We start from the raw sequence: 17950 nt of genomic DNA on the forward strand, positions 1-17950 counted from the left end.
GCCTGCTGCATCCTGGCACTATTTAAACTGGCCTCAGCCCATTAGCCAGCGCTTCTCCTAAGTAGCTACCCCTGCTGACAGTATATGTAATATACTCATTAAGAAGTGTATCGGGCTCCACTGTTAGCCCTGCCCAGTCAAATAAGCTTCTAACTGTTATGAGTTGGGCCAAAGAACTGCTGCTTGAGGAAGATATTGAAGTACTATTGATGCAAGTAGAACCAGGAAGAGTCAGAGTCTGCGGGACAGAGGGTGTCAAACTTAGCATACATTTTCATTCGTTCATTCACACATTCTATTCTTTCCAATTATTACAGAAAAATAATTTTATTTTCAAATATACAGCATTTTGATATATAAATAGCATTTAACAAATGTAAGTCCATCATGTACAAAAATGTAGCAGTACAATATATACAAATAGGGCTATGAAACTGACTTTTTTGTTTAAATTATCAGCAGTATAAAAATCAATGTGGCTTATAGCATTAGAGTGTCATTGCAGTGGAAGCTACGGCTGGTGCAGAATGTTTGTTGGCTTCGCAAAAGGAAAAAAGTACAAATGTAACTTGGGAACTCTTAGTCCATGAACATCACAGCCAAAGCTCAAGATGCCTCTTCTTATTATGAAGTACAGCGCATTTAATAAGGCCAGTAGAGTAAACAAAGTAACCGGACAGCAGGAATAATCTTTCTTGAGATACGGCTGCTGCAATTCTTCCAAGATGTCTTCCAGCAAAAAATCAACCATGGGACCGGGAAGGTTAGACTTCAAAGTCCCTTGAACATGCTGTAGCATATCTCCGAAGATCACTGTGGCAATGTTAAGAGTGCAAACTGGAAACAATGAACAGGGAACAAAATGTTTAATGGGCAATATGAAATCGAGTCAAGCTCACAACAACAATTTGATAACAAGCAAAAACTACTAGATCCAATAAACCAACCTAGATTGAAATCAACTCCATCTACTAGTCCTCTCACTTTACCCCTCTGTCCCTTCAGTCTCCAAAAGCAATTATTTCTTCAACCCATTTATGTTATTTGCCTCTTGGCGTTCGTGATAACTTATTTGGCAAGTCTTTACACTTTGTTTTAAAATAATTCCATCTATTCCTTCTTCCAATTCCTGATTCCCAATTTTAATTGTATATCCTGGTATTTAATCCTTCCCCAGTGTGTTATAATGCTGCCTTTGAAACTGCAGATTATAGGGAGTTGTTGCTGTGAAGAGGTTTGTTTTTCAAGTTGTGTTACATCTCTTATCTCTCCCACTAGGCACCATAATATCCCCCAGTCAAGTGGAGAATGAAAACTGTTTCTTCTGTTCCTGAGCTTAGTTCTGGACATCACATCTCAGGGAGGAAATATTGACCTTGGAGAGGGTGCAGAGTGAATTTACCAGTATGATACCAGCTTGTAAAGGATTAAATCATGAAGTCAGGTTTCCAGTATTTGCAGTATTTCGCTTGTGCATAACCTTAGTTCACATTCCCTAGAGTTGAGTAGGTTCAGGGTGATCTAATCAAGGTGTTTAAAATAAAGGAATTTGATAGGGTATGTACACAAATGTTTTCCTCAAGTAGGGAATCCAGGATAAGAGAGCAAAATCTTAAAATTAGAACTAGACCATTTAGGAGTGAAATCAAAAAGGAATTTTTCACAATTTTTCTAACAGAAATGTGAAATTCACTTCCATAGAAGGCTGTGGAAGCTAGGAAAATTGACATTTTCAAGATTGTGATTGACAGGCTTTTACTATGTAAGGGCGTCAGGAAAGATCAAAGGTGAAAAACTGGAGTTGAGGTCCTGGTATAAGTGAATGCCAAAACAGGGTCAAGGGACTGAATAGCCTATCCTGTTCCTATGGGTTGGATTTTATGGAGGCATCAGGGATCTCACCTGCAGCCTGGACAGCTGGCGAGAGGTTCGTGTTGCCTCCTCTGGGAAGGCCCATCAGTATTAAATGCCACACAGGTACTTAAGTAGCCAGCGGTGGGCCTTTCCTGGGATCCAAGACCCCAGAAACAGAATTCTTGCCTAGAGAGCTGCCGGCCCTTGAGAGGGGATGACATTATGACGGATGGTGCCAGCAACAAACTGGCCTTTTGAGGACAGTAAAAACTGCTGGGGATTCTCAGCAGGTCGGACAGTAACTGTGGAGAGAAACAGAGTTAACAATGTTTCAGGTTGATGACCCTCCATCAGAGCTATTCGCCAATCTGATACATTAACTCTGTTTCTTCCACAAATACTGCCTGACCTGCTAAGTATTTCCTGCAGTTTGTTTTTATTTCAGATTTCCATCAGATCAGCATCTGCAGTATTTTACTTTTGCTTTTGAGGGAATGTCTAACACCATCAAGTAAGCAGACTGGATGGTGAAGTTCATCCATAGACAACAGTTCTGGATCACCATATCCAAAACTCAGTGCCTGTTTGCAACTAGAGTTCTGCTCCACTAACATTATGCGCAGCACCCTGACATAAATAAAACATGAGCCTTAACGACCCTTACATATTATGCCCATGATAGAGTACTGATAATGCTTGCCAGCACCATTTTGGGGTTAATGCATGCCAATCATCACTGCACTTGCAGCAAGGGTAAAGTGTATTCAAAATGCTTACAGTCATGCATACTGAGCTAATAGATTTGCATATCGTGTTTTACATTATTAAGATGCAGGGCATCTTTACAACTTGCCTTAGATAGCTTTCCTATTAAATCTGGAGTCAGGCAGGGCTGCCCTCTCTCACCTGTTCTTTTCGTGTGTTGCATAGAACCCTTTGCTGAGAACATCAGGAAGGATCCGGGCATAAGAGGAGTGACGATCCCAGGTAGTGGAGGCACCCAGATCAAAGTCTCCCTGTACATGGACCATGTCGCCATCTTCTGCTCTGATCCGCTGTCGGTGCACAGACTTATCCACATCTGCTACCAGTTTGAACTGGCCTCGGGAGCCAAGGTAAATCGTGGGAAGAGCGAGGCCATGTTCTTTGGGAACTGGGCTGACCGATCCTTTGTCTCCTTCACTGTCAGGGCTGATGGCCTGAAGGTGCTGGGGATATGGTTCGGAGGGACCAGGGCAAGCGTTAGAAACTGGAAGAATCGAGTGTCTATGGTGAAAAGGAAACTGGGCATGTGGGAGCGACGCTCCCTCTCCATTGCAGGTAAGAACCTGGTCATCAGGTGTAAGGCACTCTCGCTGTTGCTGTACATGGTGCAGGTCTGGCCCATTCCACACTCCTGTGTGGTGGCGATCACCCGAGCCATCTTCCGCTTTATCTGGAGGTCGAAAATGGATCATGTCCGCAGGGACACAATGTACAAACCTCTAGATAAAGGGGGAAAAAACGTGCCCAACATCGCCCTCATACTGATGGCCACTTTTGTGTGCGGTTGCATCAAGAGGTGCGTAGACCCTCAGTATGCAAACACCAAGTGTCACTACATGCTGAGGTTCTACCTGTTCCCGGTGTTGCGAAGGATGGGTCTGGCCACGATGCCGCGGAACGCTCCAAGTAGTTGGACCGTGCCGTACCACCTGTCCCTCGTGGGATAATTTATGCAGAGAAACACCTTCGACCACAAGTCCGTCAGGCAGTGGTCGGCACATAACATCTTAAAGGCCCTGAGGGAAAAGGAGAGGGTGGATCCTGTGGGATGGTTCCCTGAGCAGACTGACAAAGTAATTTGGCAGAATGCCTCATCACCAGAACTTTCCAACAAACACCAAGATGTAGCTTGGCTGGTGGTGAGAGAGGCCCTCCCTGTAAGATCCTTCCTACACGTCAGGAGTCTCATCCCCTCTGCACGTTGCCCTCGAGGAGGCTGTGGTGGGGAAGAGACCGTTGTTCACCTCCTTGTAGATTGTGTCTTTGCAAAGAAGGTCTGGAGAGGGATGCAGTGGTTGCTGTCGAGGTTCATCCCGAGCAGTTCTGTGACAGAGGACTCTGTGCTCTACGGGCTGTTCCCAGGGACACACACCGAGACAAACATCAACTGCAGCTGGAGGATCATCAACTCGGTGAAAGACGCTCTTTGGTCTGTCCGAAACTTGTTGGTTTTCCAGCGCAAAGAGTTGTCCCCGACCGAGTGTAGCAGACTAGCACTTTCCAAGGTCCAGGACTACCTGCTGAGGGACACAGTTAAGCTTGGGGCAGCCGCCGCAAAGGCGCAATGGGGAAGGGTCGCTGCCTAAGACCTTTCTGCCACAGTGCACTGGGGGGCTGGGAACTGTAAAGAGCCCCTCAGGCTGTACAGATTAAAATGTATGTCTGCCAATGATTGAAATATTCATTTTTTTTTCTGATACACCTTGTGTTTCAGTTTGTAAAAGTTGAACCTGTTTGTATTTTTGTAATGGTGATTTAAAATGTTCGAAATGTTTTTGAAGATTTATGAATAAAGTATATTTTTGCAAAAAAAAAAATCTTTACAACTTGCCTTACCCTACAAACAATTCCTGTAGGGTGCATTAATTGTGAACAAAAATGTTAAAAGTGAAGTGGTGCCCAGTACCTTGTCTTGTTTTTAACTGGCCAGCCATCCAGACATTTGGTGAATAATATTTCATTTCCCGGTGAAATTTTCATGGCTGAGGGATCGGTTGCACAAAAAGTATACCTGCAAATAAAAGCAGCTTGAATTTAATTTCAAAGAACTTTTTCCTCCGTCCTGCCTTTTACTTTTATTAGCTGATTCCCTCTCTCATCCTTCCTTCCCTCTAACTAAAAACTGCACTGTTTCCCCAGCAGGAAGAGTAGATGAATATTTCAAGGCCCTGACCATGAAGTCAGTGTCAATCTGTCAACAGACCAACAAGTGCACAATTGAATGACACTGTGGGCTATTTTTATTGGATGAATTAAATGCTCATCATTTCGGCTACACGGTGTCAGCATCAAGCACTCTCAGGTCAGATACTCAGCTGGGCCCCAACAACGCAACTCAGCTTAATCTTAGGAGAGCTTCTCTATCGCACCACGATGTTATTTATATTTTATACACCAGTTATCTTTTGTTCTTAGTGCCAGACAAAGAGACTTCTGAGGGATGAAGTTGAGATTGCCCGAACCCACTTTACATAGGACCCTGACAGCCAGAAGACAGGGGAACATTTCATCTCATTCTGCCAGGTTGGATATAAACCCAAAAGACATAAACAAGATTTTGATGCAGGCGTACAGCAAGAACTGAAAATTTTGATGCAATGCAGACACTTCTTCCACCTCTTTTCACTATTTTTAACTGGTTTGCTAAGATTATTTATATCAAAAACCCAATAATTCATTGTAAACCCTATGCAATTCTGTATAGAATCTAGCAGGTGTCCCACGGTGTTGTTCACTGACAGTCAGATTATTTCATACTAACAGAAGCATCAGATCATGTAGCCCACAATTTATTATTCTGCTGGGACTGTGTTTTAGTTGAACTGTGCCTTAAAGCCACAAAATCCAATCGCTAAAAGACCCCGAGGTTAGAGTTTAATTGTTATTCGGTAAAGGTCTGCAGATTAGAAGAAACTTATGCATTTCTGGCTCTAGGTTAGGAAATAAATGTAATGACTGCCTTTCTTTCTCTTTTTCATTTGTTTTTGACACTTCACATTATGAGGTGTAAAGTGTGCCAGATCCAGTTAAAACTTTTAAAACATACAGTTGTCTTCCTTGAGAATGTAAAGAAAAATGCCTTTGAATGTCCCAGATTGAACTAAACTGTTCACTACCTCTAGCTTCTTATCTGACCCAGAACTGATCCTCCAATCCTCTTCATCATAAAGACTGCAGATTTCTACTTCCATGAATTAGCCTATTTCAGCCCCTGACTCAGTCCATCTGATGCTGAAATCCCCATTCATGCTTTTGTCACCGGTCAACTCAGCTATTCCAATGCTCCTCTAGCAGCTTCTCATCCTCTACACTCTGTAAACTTCAATTCATCCAAAACAATATTGTCCACATTCTATCCCACACCAAATCCCACTCACTCCTGTCCTTGACCTACATTGGCTCCTGACTTCCTAGCACCTCAAGTTTGATGTTTTCATTTACAAATTTAAACCTTTCCCCTCCCTATTTCTGGAACCTCTTCCAGACAGAGAATACAGTTGGTGGCAGGGAACAGACATCGAGGCTTTAGTCGTTCCAATGTTTAGTTGGAGGAATTTACAACTCAACCGAGACTAAATACCAGGCAAGTAGTCTGACAGCACATATGAAATGATAAAGTTGGCAGTATGGTAGAGCTGGGAGTCATAAGTATACATTTGAAGCTGACTTTATGCCTGTGGATCATGTTGACAGGGGGCAGCATGTAGATAGATCCTTAGAGAATTACCATGATGACGTGTTATGGATGGGAAGAGAAATCATCACCAAAGATGCTTTACAATTGGATGGTTACAATCGGACAGATAAGAGTAAAAGCAAGTGAGGGCAGTTCCAACAAGCTGAACAACAGGGGAACAGCATTGGAGGAGGATGGCAAGATCCGACTTGCAGAAGCAGAGAATTCGAGAGGGTCTGGGGGAATATTGCAACACAATCATGATCAAAGAGAATCTCAGTCATAACTTTAGTCAAGGCTGCATTATTGCTGTGGGAGGGGCAGAAACATAATTGGAGGGATTCAAACAGAGTTATAGGAGAGATAATCTCAGATCTGGGTGAAGAAAACATGTTCAAGGACTTTGGAGAGGAATCAGATTGGAGATGGATGATAATTAGTAAGGACTGAGGGGTTGAGGTGGGGTTTTTTTAAGTAGTATTCATGTTCCAAATTATTATCAAGTGTCTAATCCAGTGAATGTATTGAAAACAAAGTTTACCCTGATTGTGAATCCATGACTGTGATTATAAGGCAGTAAGTAGGTGCTTGGAACAATTATTACAAAAGATAGAACTACCTATTAAAAAGTTGGTGTGCAGGCTGATTGGGCCTTACAAATTCTCAGGGTCAGCACATACAGCAAGCAGGAATCAAGAAAATAAAGCAGTAAGTCTGCACAGGAGGATTTTCATAGAATGAATTTGATTGGAGGAAAAACTTGTGTAAAACTTAGAAGTTTGTGATCTATTAATGTAAATGGTAAGGATGCAATCCTCCCATTCCTATCCCCAGAGTTTCATGCAGAGTGAGTTAAGCTAAGCTGTCAAACGAAGAATGACTCATGGACGTTTACAGCACAGAAGAAGGCCATTTGGCCCATCGTATCTGTGCTGGCTAACAAAGATCTGATTACACTAATCCCATTTTCCAGCACTTGGCCCATAGTTCTGGAGGCTATGGCAATGCAAGTGAATATTTAAATACTTCTTAAATGTTATGAGAGTTTCTGACTCAACCGCCCTTTCAGGCAGTGAGTTCCAGACTCCCACCAGCCTCTGGGTGAAAAAATTTCTCCTCAACTTCCCTCTTAGCCTTCTACCTCTTACCTTAAATCTACCCCCTGGTTGAACCCCTCTACTAATGGAAAAAGTGCCTTCCTATCCACTCTATCTATGCCCCTCATAATCTTATACACCTCTATCAGGTCCCCTCTCAACCTTCACTGCTCCAAGGAAAACAATCCCAGGCTATCCAAACTTTCCTCATAGCTCATGCCCTCCAGCCCAGGCAGTATCTTGGTAAATCTCCTCTGCACCCTCTCCAGTGCATTCACATCCTTCCTATAATGTGGTGACCAGAACTGCATGCAGTACTCCAGTTGTGGTCTAACCAACATTTTATGCAGTTCCAGTATAACCTCCCTGCTCTTTATTCTATGCCTCAGCTAATAAAGGCAAGTATTCCATATGCCTTCTTAACCATCTTATCTACCTGCCCTGCTACCTTCAGGTATCTTCAAGAACCCTCTGATCTTCAGTACTTTCCAGGGTCATATCATTCATTACCTTGTTAGCCCTTCCCAAGTGCATTACCTCACGCCTTTTTGGAATGAATTCCATTTGCCACTGCTCTGCCCACCTGACCAGTCTATTGATATCCTCCTGCAGTTTATGGCTATCCTCCTCACTATTTACCATACGACCAATTTTCATGTCATCCGCGAACTTCTTGATCATACCCCCTACATTTAAGTCCAAATCATTTATGTACACCACAAACAGCAAGGGCCCCAGCACCGAGCCCTGCAGAACCCCATTGGAAACAGACTTCCAGTCACAGAATTAAGACAGAACAGAATTGAGAATTAAGACAGAACAGAATTGAGAATATGTCCTTAGAGGAGTGGAAATGTCATGTTGTAAATTAACCCATTCTGTCCAGTTCTCACAAAAGCAGCATCAGCAAAGGATTTTCTATGCATTAAGAAAATCCGAGGTGGAAAATCAAAGGGGTGATTTTCCCCAGAGACTTGTGACACTAAAGAGCTTCGGTGTGGCCAAGGTGGCATCTTAAACTGAAACGCCAGATTTGCTCGTGTTTAGCGCAAGACACCATCTTGAAAAAGGAGTTGAAGTTTGCAATGCAACCGGATTGTTAAGCAGCTGATTGAAGCTTAAATTTCCTGCTTGCACACTCATTAATGAGGCTACACAGCATTTTGGTGGATAGTGTTTGACCAAAGACCCTCCCCTAATAGCGACTAACTGATTGGTTGCTGAGGATTTTGAGCACAACTTAAAGGTATATCACCCTTTACTGTTCACTTGCTGCTAGAAGTTTGAAGAGAATCTTTGACATGTGTTGGGAAACTTTCTGTGACACTTGGTCAAGACTTCATCAACACTCTTATCAACTTTTATTCTGGAAATGCTCTGCAATCTTCACCTAAAAACAGCAAGTGCTGTGCTACTCTACCTTATAGGAGTCACCTGGTGAAAAGAAGTGTTTGGTCATCAGCATCTTTCTAGGTGACTTCTTGCTCTGCAGGAGGGAGGGAGGAGGACATGAGGCAAGGCTGAGCAGCACCAGTTGCTGCAGAAAAAAAGGCAGACAAAGACAATGTGGATTTCTCCTCCTCCCCACCTATGGTGTCCGCTTTAGGACACTAGGCAAGATCTAATTATGATAATTAGCAATTCAGCCCAAAACTACACTAAAACCAGACTTTCAAACAGATGTGTATTACCAGCACAGCATCAAACACTGGTGCCAAGTGCTGATTTCAACTCAGTGAGGATGTAGAAGGGAGCAACCCAAGTAGGAAAGCGTATCTATAACTCAAGAGGAACATGAGAGAGATCAACAGAGGTGCACTGAGATTATAAATAAAAAAATAAGAGGTTAGAAAGGACTGGGAACAAATCCACTCAATCAAGGAAAACAGCATAGCAAAATGACTTACAACATTGTGGCAGGGAGAATTCGAATTGCAAAAAACAAAAAGGTGTTACAGTAACGTTTTTATCTGCCTTCTTGTAATTAAATACACTATGTACCACAACTGGCAGAACGTGAATGAAGCCAAGGCCTTGTATAGTTACAGGAGCTCCAAGGTCATGGTGACAATAGGTGGATCACAGTGTATTAAGATCAGGCCAAGCCTCCTGTACACACAGCGCCATTCATCAATTTGAGTTGGGAAAGCGACACCAAGCAAATACATAAGTAATTCTGTTTCTTCACGTGCAAGCTTTTTAATAGGCAGAAATGGCCGACTAAATCCAGAAAGAGCTACTCCATGAAAATTCCACCTATTATGTGAGCTGTTTCCCAAGCACCATGGAGCCAAAGAAAAACAGTAGCCCTTCCAGCAGACTCCCTTCATAACTCCGATAAGAGCATGGCAGAAAGGCTCCAAATTTAAACCCAGATCTCAGCTTTATGTGGAAGTTTCCTGGATGGCTTCTTAGGAGCAGAGTGTGTACCTGTTCCAAACAAGACCATCAATTCAGGACAGAGGTGGGACAGTGTAGAGGATTCCCTACATCAGGGATTCCCATATCTTCCTTCCTCAGAAGGGTATGACACTTGGTCAGCAGTGGTACACCTGGTGAGGATACTGACCAACCAAGTGACAGAAATGGGCCCCACCTGGGCATCTAGTCAGGATCATGCCCAGACAAATGGAAAAAGGTCATCATTACCCCTCCATTAAAATAAGTTAAATACCTCATAACCATCAAGTTGGGCCAGACTTTCCAACTTCTTGGAAATGGCGGGTGCCCCAGACTGCCCCTTCGTGGTACAGACACCCACTAGTACACAGGGACCAATGTTCCCTTTAAAATTTAATTGCTGAGCATGGCCTGTTTTTTCAGCATGTGGTCCTTTAAGTGGTTTAGTGCAGCCTGTCCATGCATTATTTCTCCCAGACAAGGTCTGCGCATTACCCATCAGGCTGCTGTGCAGCCACATGGCTTAGCAGGAACATTGATAGGGACGTTGGAGGAACAGCACCTCATCTTCCGACTAGGCACTTTACAGCCTTCCGGACTGAATATTGAGTTCAACAATTTTAGATCATGAACTCTCTCTTCCATCGCCACCCTCTTTCCGATCCCCCTTTTTCCCCCCCAATGATTTATATAGATTTTTCTTTTCCCACCTACTTCCATTATTTTAAATGTAATTCCATCCATTGTTTTTTCTCTACCTTTTAGCCTATTTCGATCACTTCCCTTCACCCCACCCCACCCCCACTAGGGCTATCTGTACCTTTCTCGTCCTGCTTTCTACCCTTAATTAGCACATTCCTTAGATAAAATCACCACCTTCAACACCTCTTTGTCCTTTTGTCTATGACATCTTTTGGCTATCTCCACCTATCACTGGCCCTCTATCCAGCTCTACCTGTCCCACCACCAACCGCCCCCCCCCCCACCCCCACCCCCTTAACCCAGCTTATATTTCACCTCTTTTGTATTTTTACTTAGTTCTGTCGAAGAGTCATACAGACTCGAAATATTAACTGTGTTCCTCTCCACAGATGCTGCCAGACCTGCTGAGATTTTCCAGGTATTTTTATTTTCACTTTGATCTGAGAGCCCTTTGAGGGGTACTCAGTGCAAAATAGGAACAATGGTAATGGCTAGATGACAAACAGGCCACAGTCTACCTGCTTCACCTTCCACAATCCTGGTGGTTGCATGATGCTGCAATAATGGAGTTGTTGACTAATCATAGCAATCAATATCTATCAACTGAACTACAGCAGAGCAACCAGAAGGTGAGGAAAACCCCAGTGGTGAAAAGCTTTGGGAGCCATAGGTCCAATGTTGCATGTTCCTCCCAAGCATGCTATGCTTACCCTATGTCATACCCAAGTAATTCAAGCACCGTAACCGAAAATCTTCTGAAAGAAACTTAACTAATTTGTATTTAAATGAGTCAACACTAACTGCTTCCACCAACTTCCTAAAATGCCAGTTCAATGGATTGAACACTTGACCATTGAAAGATTGACCCCAGTACTTGCTGGAAAGTATGACTGTGGATGAAAACAGTTGAAGAATCTGGCAAGGTTAGACACTCGGGAGGTTCTGCCAAACTCAACAGCTGGACCCCATTAACAATTGTTCACTCCATTCCCACTTGCTGACTGGTGAATTGAACAGCCTGGCTGGGGGGTTGGAAATACCAGCAGCAGAAAGCCACAAGTGGTGGTCCCTGGCAATCTGGGGAGGCCTACGATTAGGAGGGTTGGAGGATGAGATCAACAATTGGGACTGGTGGGATTTGGGAGGCCTATAAGATTGCCATGGCTGAGAGGGGAAGACTGCCAATCAAGGCAATGTTGGGTGGAGAGAGGGTGAGTGGTCAGGGTTACTGGTGAGGGGATGGGTGGTGCGGTAGGTTGGAGACCAGGCAAGGTCTGGGAAAGGTTGAAATCTCACTCAAGTGGTTACAGGAGAGTTTCCCTGCTCCTCATGGCCCACAGGGAGTACTGAAAAAAACCTCTGTGGAAATTCACTGCCTGTGTAACTGGCCTGAAGTTAATCAGTGGATGGTTCTCATTAGGCTGGACACTTGACCTTTATCATAATTCTAAATATACGGTGGCGATAATCTTTTGGCGATAGTACAAATGGGCTAATAAAAGAATGACAGCCCAATACACTCAAATCCTTATGTTGGTTTTCATTAACTTTAATGGTAATAAAAATCATAGGAGGGGCATAACTGGCAGCCAATTCTGCATCATCCCCATTCACACTAGCACCAAAGGTTAAAATTGCCCCAAGTATGTCCATACTTACTTCTTCTGCATTTCCCCAGACTTCACTCGAATCTTCCTTATTTCAAGCTCTTTCAAGTCTTCTGTTGCATTAGAACTTGACCCATACCATAGGCTTTTTAACTGTGTCCACAGTGACCAGGATGCTGAGGACCCTTCCCACATCAGTTTGATCCTAAGCAAGTCTCCAATGTCATCCTCCAAGTAGACAAGGAAGGAATTTGTCCTGTTCGCAGCAATTTGCTCGGGCCTGTGAGAGAACTAAAATTAGAAACCTCAAAGCATATTTCCAAACTTCACTGATCATCATACTGCTGCTCATTACAATCATTGATAGTGAAAGCCCCAAAAGTCTGATACCTTCTATGGAGTGTGTGGCAGAAGGTCTCAAAATTAATCTGGGACCTGGACTCTGCTGCCAGGTTACCAGAGAAGGAGGTTAAACGTTCATCCAACTCACTCCAGTAGGGTGGCAGCCAGGGAAGGGAACTCTCAGATGAGGTACTTCCTGAATGGAGCCTGGGTTCTGCTGGGTAGCTGGTAGATGGAGAGAAAGCATGGTGCTTGGCATCTGGGGGGCCCAGGCCTGGATCCTGACTTGGGTCCACAGAGAATTCAGCCTGCTATCCATCCTGACAGGCCCCCTTTAAGATGGGCTTGATAGATCCTTCCAAAACTAGAGAACAGACTGACCCACTGACCAACTAGCCATTGTCACTTCTCCTGTACCTCTTGCTCAACTGTGGGTTGAGTTGTGCCCATCAATACCCATCAGTTTCTTTTTAAATTAGGGAACCTTCCCTGGCATGAGATACAGGTTTAGTGCCAGAGGTGCCCAATGGACCACCTCTGTTGCCATGAGACACCATGTCCAACAAGAAAAGGGATTGAATCTGGCAAGGTTCTGTAACAAATAAATACAGAACATGCTGGAAAAACTCAGCTGGTCTGGCAGCATCTGTGGAGAGAGAAACAGAGTTAATGTTTAAAATTCATATGTCTCTTCTTCAGGACTGAGTCATGCAGAGTCGAAACATTAACTCTGTTTCTCTCTCCAAAGATGCTGCCAAATTTTTCCAGCAGTTTTTATTTCAGATTTCCAGCATCTGCAGTATTTTGCTTTCATTTTAAGGCTCTGCATTACTGTACTTAAAGCATTTTACCCACTGAGCATCAAGGCTCTATTATACTGGTTCTATTTCAGTGATACCCTGAGAAACACCAGGCTACGTAATGCAAGTTCTAAGATCTAAGATCCCGTAGTCATTTCCTGGGCTTTTACTACCATAAAAGCAGATTGTTCTCATTTGTAAAACTAGTCAGACTCCTGGCATATGGTTGTATAAAACTCTAAACAGAATTTTTTTTTTTTTTTGCTCATGGGATGTGGGCTAGCATTTATTCAAAGGGCATTTAAGAGTCAACCACATTGCTATGGGTCTGGAGTCACATGTAAGCCAGACCAGGTAAGGACAGCAGATTTCCTTCCCTACAGGGGATTAGTGAACTAGATGGGATTTTACAACAATCAGCAATGGTTTCATGGTCATCATCAGACATTTAATTCCAGGTTTTTTTTAATTATTAAATTCAAGTTCCACCATGGTGAGATTTGAACCCAGGTCCCCAGAACATTACCCTGGGTCTCTGGATTACCAATTCAGTAACAATACCACTACACCACCACCACCACCTTCAGTCTTAGCTCAGTTGGTAGCACTGTCACCTCTGAATCAGAAGGTTGTGGGTTCCACACCCACTCCTGAGACTTGAGCACAAAATCTAGGTTGGCATTCCAGTGCAGTACTGACGGAGTCCTGGACTGTCAGAGGTGCTGCCCTTCAGAAAGGATGTTAAACTGAGATCCTGTCTGCCCTCTCAGGTGGATGTAAAAGATCCCATGTCACTACATTGAAAAGAAGGCGAGTTCTCCCTGGTGTCCTGACCAATATTTATCCCTCAATCAACTCACTAAAACAGATTATGTGATCATTATCTCTTTGCTGTGTACATATTTCTGATGTATTTCCAACAGTGACTACTGTTTTTGTTCCTGTTTTTGTTTCAAAAGTAGTATTGGTTGTAAAGTGCTTTGTGACCCCCACTGAGTTCATGGAAGAATATATATATAAATACAAGTTCTTTCATTCACAAGGCCCAAGCTGTTTCCTGAAAACAATCATGCTCCAGTTAATTGATGGTGTTTGATATACAGCAGGGAAAACAGTCACTTTCTAAGTTAAAGCTCCACCATTCAGCTGGTTTTGAATGTTTCCACAAAAGTGAAAAAAACAAATTTAAATAAGAATTATTGGAAGGATCTATTATTGAGAAATGTAGCAACAGACATATTAGAGTGGATTTTAATGCTGCCAGCCTGGCAGAAGCCGGGTGGATGGGTAGTTAAAAATACCTCAACAAATTGTCACCCTGCACCCCTCTCCGCAACCAGTTTCACTGCCTTATTCCCATGGGTTGCAATTTCAATCTGCTCTCACTTCTCCATCCTGACTAAACACATAAAAATTGCCCTTACTTCCCACTCACATTACAAACACACATTCCAGAAATGTCCGCTCATCACCTCTCTATGGGCTTTCAAACACATGTGATTTGCACTACATACATTTCGATACTGGTCTTCTTGCTGTCTGCACTGGTCCCGTACAAGTTAACGTACAACTTGGGGTTCGAATCTTGTATTTCCTCTGCACTAAACAAGTGCATTTTTAACTGGTAATGAAAAACTGGAAAAAAGTATAAAAAGTATTTTAACACATAGAGATATATAGATACCTTTTCAAAGTCCCTATCCGATTCAGTTCTGGGAGCCAGGAACAAAGGTGCTAAAAATCTTTGTGGTTATTTTGTGATTGTTTTTCACTTAGCAGCACATATCCCAGTTGTTCAAAGTCAACAAGTACAATGCTTGGGTTGTTATATGCGTAAGTGGACTGGTAGGCCTTGGGTTGTGCCTCTCTTAACACAGGGTGAACTTCTGACCTGCCATTGTGGGGACGCGACAAGAAGCATTTGAGTGTTTCACAGAATTACCTGCTGTTCAGTTTTGGACTAAATAGTTTGTTTTTCGAAGGAGGTGCCTTGAAATTTTTTAGATTTTATATTCATCCACCGGATGTGGGCTTCGCTGGCTGGGCCAACATTTATTGCCCATTCCTAGTTGCCCTTGAGAAGGTGGTGGTGAGCTGCATCCTTGAACCACCGCAGTCCATGTGGTGTAGGTACACACACAGTGCTGTTAGGGAGGGAGTTCCAGGATTTTGACCCAGCGACAGTGAAGGAACAGCAATATGTTTCCAAGTCAGGATGATGAGTGACTTGGAGGAGAACTTCCTGGTGGCAGTGTTCCCATCTATCTGCTGCCCTTGTCCTTCTAGTTGATGCTGGTCGTGGGTTTGGAAGGTGCTGTCGAAGGAGCACCTGCAGTGCATCTTGTAGATGATAAACACTGCTGCTACTGTGCGTTGGTGATGGAGGGAGTGAATGTTTGTGGATGTGGTGCCAATCAAACAGGCTGCTTTGTCCTGGATTGTGTCAAGCTTCTTAAGTGTTTTGGGAGCTGCACACATCCAGGCAAGTGGGGAGTATTCCATTACACTCCTGACTTGTGCCTTGTAAATGGTGGCCAGGCTTTGGGGAGTCAGGAGGTGAGTTACTCATCACACAATTCCTAGCCTCTGACCTGCTCTTGTAGCCATTGTAGTATTTATATGGCTAGTCCAGTTCAGTTTCTGGTCAATGGTAATCCCCAGGATGTTAATAATTGGGGATTCAGCAATGGTAATGCCATTGAACATCAAGGGGCGATGGTTGGATTCTCTCTTGTTGGAGATGGTCATTGCCTGGTCTTTGTGTGATGCAAATGTTACTTGCCACTTGTCAGCCCAAGCCTGGATATTGTCCAGGTCTTCCTGCATTTGAACATGGACTGCTTCAGTATCTGAGGAGTCACAAATGGTGCTGAACATTGTGCAATCATCAGCAAACACTCCCATTTCTGACCTTATGATGGAAGGAAGGTCATCGATGAAGCAGCTGAAGATGATTGGGCTGAGGACGCTACCCTGAGGAACTCCTGCAGTGATGTCCTGGAGCTGAGATGACTGACCTCCAACAACCACAACCATCTTCCTTTGTGCTAGGTATGACTCCAGCTAGCAGAGAGTTTTCCCCCAATTCCCATTGACTCCAGTTTTGCTAGGGCTCCTTGATGTCGCACTCCATCAAATGCTGCCTTGATGTCAAGGGCAGTCACTCTCACCTCACCTCAGGAGTTCAGCTCTTTTGTCCATGTTTGAACCAAGGCTGTAATGAGGTCAGGAGCTGAGTGGCCCTGGCAGAACCCAAACTGGGCGTCAGTGAACAGGTTATTGCTAAGCAAGTGCCGCTTGATAGCACTGTTGATGACCCCTACCATTACTTTACTGATGATGGAGAGTAGGCTGATGGGGCTGTAATTAGGCGGGTTGGATTTGTCCTGCTTTTTGTGTACAGGACTCACCTGGGCAATTTTCCACACAGCCAGGTGGATGCCAGTGTTGTAGCTGTACTGGAAAAGCTTGGCCAGGCACACGCCAAGTTCTCGAGCACAAATCTTCAGTACTATTCCTGGAATGTTGTCAGGGTCCATAGCCTTTGTAGTATCCAGTGCCTTCAGCCGTTTCTTGATATCATGCGGAGTGAATCGAATTGGATGAAAACTGGCATCTGTGATACTGGTTGAGATGGATCATCTAGTTGATATTTCTGGCTGAAGATTGTAGCAAATGTAGCATATGCGCATATAAATCTCACATGTGAGACATTTCCAAGTAGAAACTGTTTTCTTACCACTCCTTCTAGAAGTAGCTTTTTAAATTTTTTTTAGGTAATTTAGACAGATATTGAATCCACCATTATGCCAGGCTATTCAGCTGCTCACCTTTAAAGGGCATATCTGCTCTTGTCTTCAGGTACATCCTGTTGCTACGTTTACTTCTGATTTTCTTGACATTATAGCCCAGCTTGTTGCAACGATTCTTCCGACAGCTGAGACACATCCCTTTCTCGAATGTCTTAGTGTCGGGGCATCGATACATGAGGCTCTGTTTATCCTGGTTCAGGATGGAGTCGACGAAGAGGTGCACTGAACGCTCGTGTTCACAGTAAACAACATCACTGATAGCTGCCAATAGAAACAAGGAAACGATTCTAACATTCAACAATCTCAACACGTTCTCCTCACCCCTCCTGAAGGAACTGACAAGAGTTAAGCTACGGTTCCACGGGTGTTGGCTGCCTTCCTGTAGCTCATCAATTCTTCAACAGTGGCCTAGGAAGTGGGTGTCAGCGGCCTATTTAAATGTGGAGGGCATCACAGCTAAGCTAATAATATTCATACTTAAGGTTTAGACACAGTTCCTACAAGCAACTAGGAATGGACAATAAATTATGCCCATTTGCGACACCCACACCTTCAGAAATAATCTTTAAAAGTCAGTGGATAACAATTGAGAATAGAAGTTGTATGGGTATCAGTTCACTTCAGGGTCTTGGAAACTTCAGTCAAACCTCAACGAGTTCTTACAATTAGGATTGATGTCCCTGAACAAATGATGTACCTGAACAAATATTGGGGCCCCACTCAAGTCTAACTGAATTTTCAGGATTTTGAAGGGAGCTGGCAAAATTGACCAGAACAGCTGGTGGGCCCAGATATCAAGGCACAGAACTAAAAAAATAAATAGTTTGAACATTACGAGTAAATTAAAATTTGGCAGAATGATTTTCATGCATAAACCAATAGTTTTGTGTAATAA

The 17950-nt window shown here is 43.5% G+C and overlaps 1 protein-coding gene across 1 annotated transcript in view; it reads right to left on the minus strand.

Moving 5' to 3' along the window:
* Positions 1–349: 349 nt before the first annotated feature.
* Positions 350–17950, minus strand: part of LOC121283195 (endothelial lipase-like) — a 42309-nt gene continuing 24708 nt past the window's right edge. The window contains exons 6-10 of the mRNA XM_041197447.1: positions 17074–17316; positions 14758–14878; positions 12154–12381; positions 4526–4630; positions 350–837 (exon numbers count right to left, since the gene is read on the minus strand). Of these exons, the coding sequence (XP_041053381.1) occupies positions 825–837; positions 4526–4630; positions 12154–12381; positions 14758–14878; positions 17074–17316 (710 nt within the window). The 3' untranslated portion in view covers positions 350–824. The remainder of the gene's footprint in view (positions 838–4525; positions 4631–12153; positions 12382–14757; positions 14879–17073; positions 17317–17950) is intronic.

The sequence above is a fragment of the Carcharodon carcharias genome, chromosome 1, assembly GCF_017639515.1.
Source record: "Carcharodon carcharias isolate sCarCar2 chromosome 1, sCarCar2.pri, whole genome shotgun sequence".
In the NCBI taxonomy this organism is placed as follows: Eukaryota; Metazoa; Chordata; class Chondrichthyes; order Lamniformes; family Lamnidae; genus Carcharodon; species Carcharodon carcharias.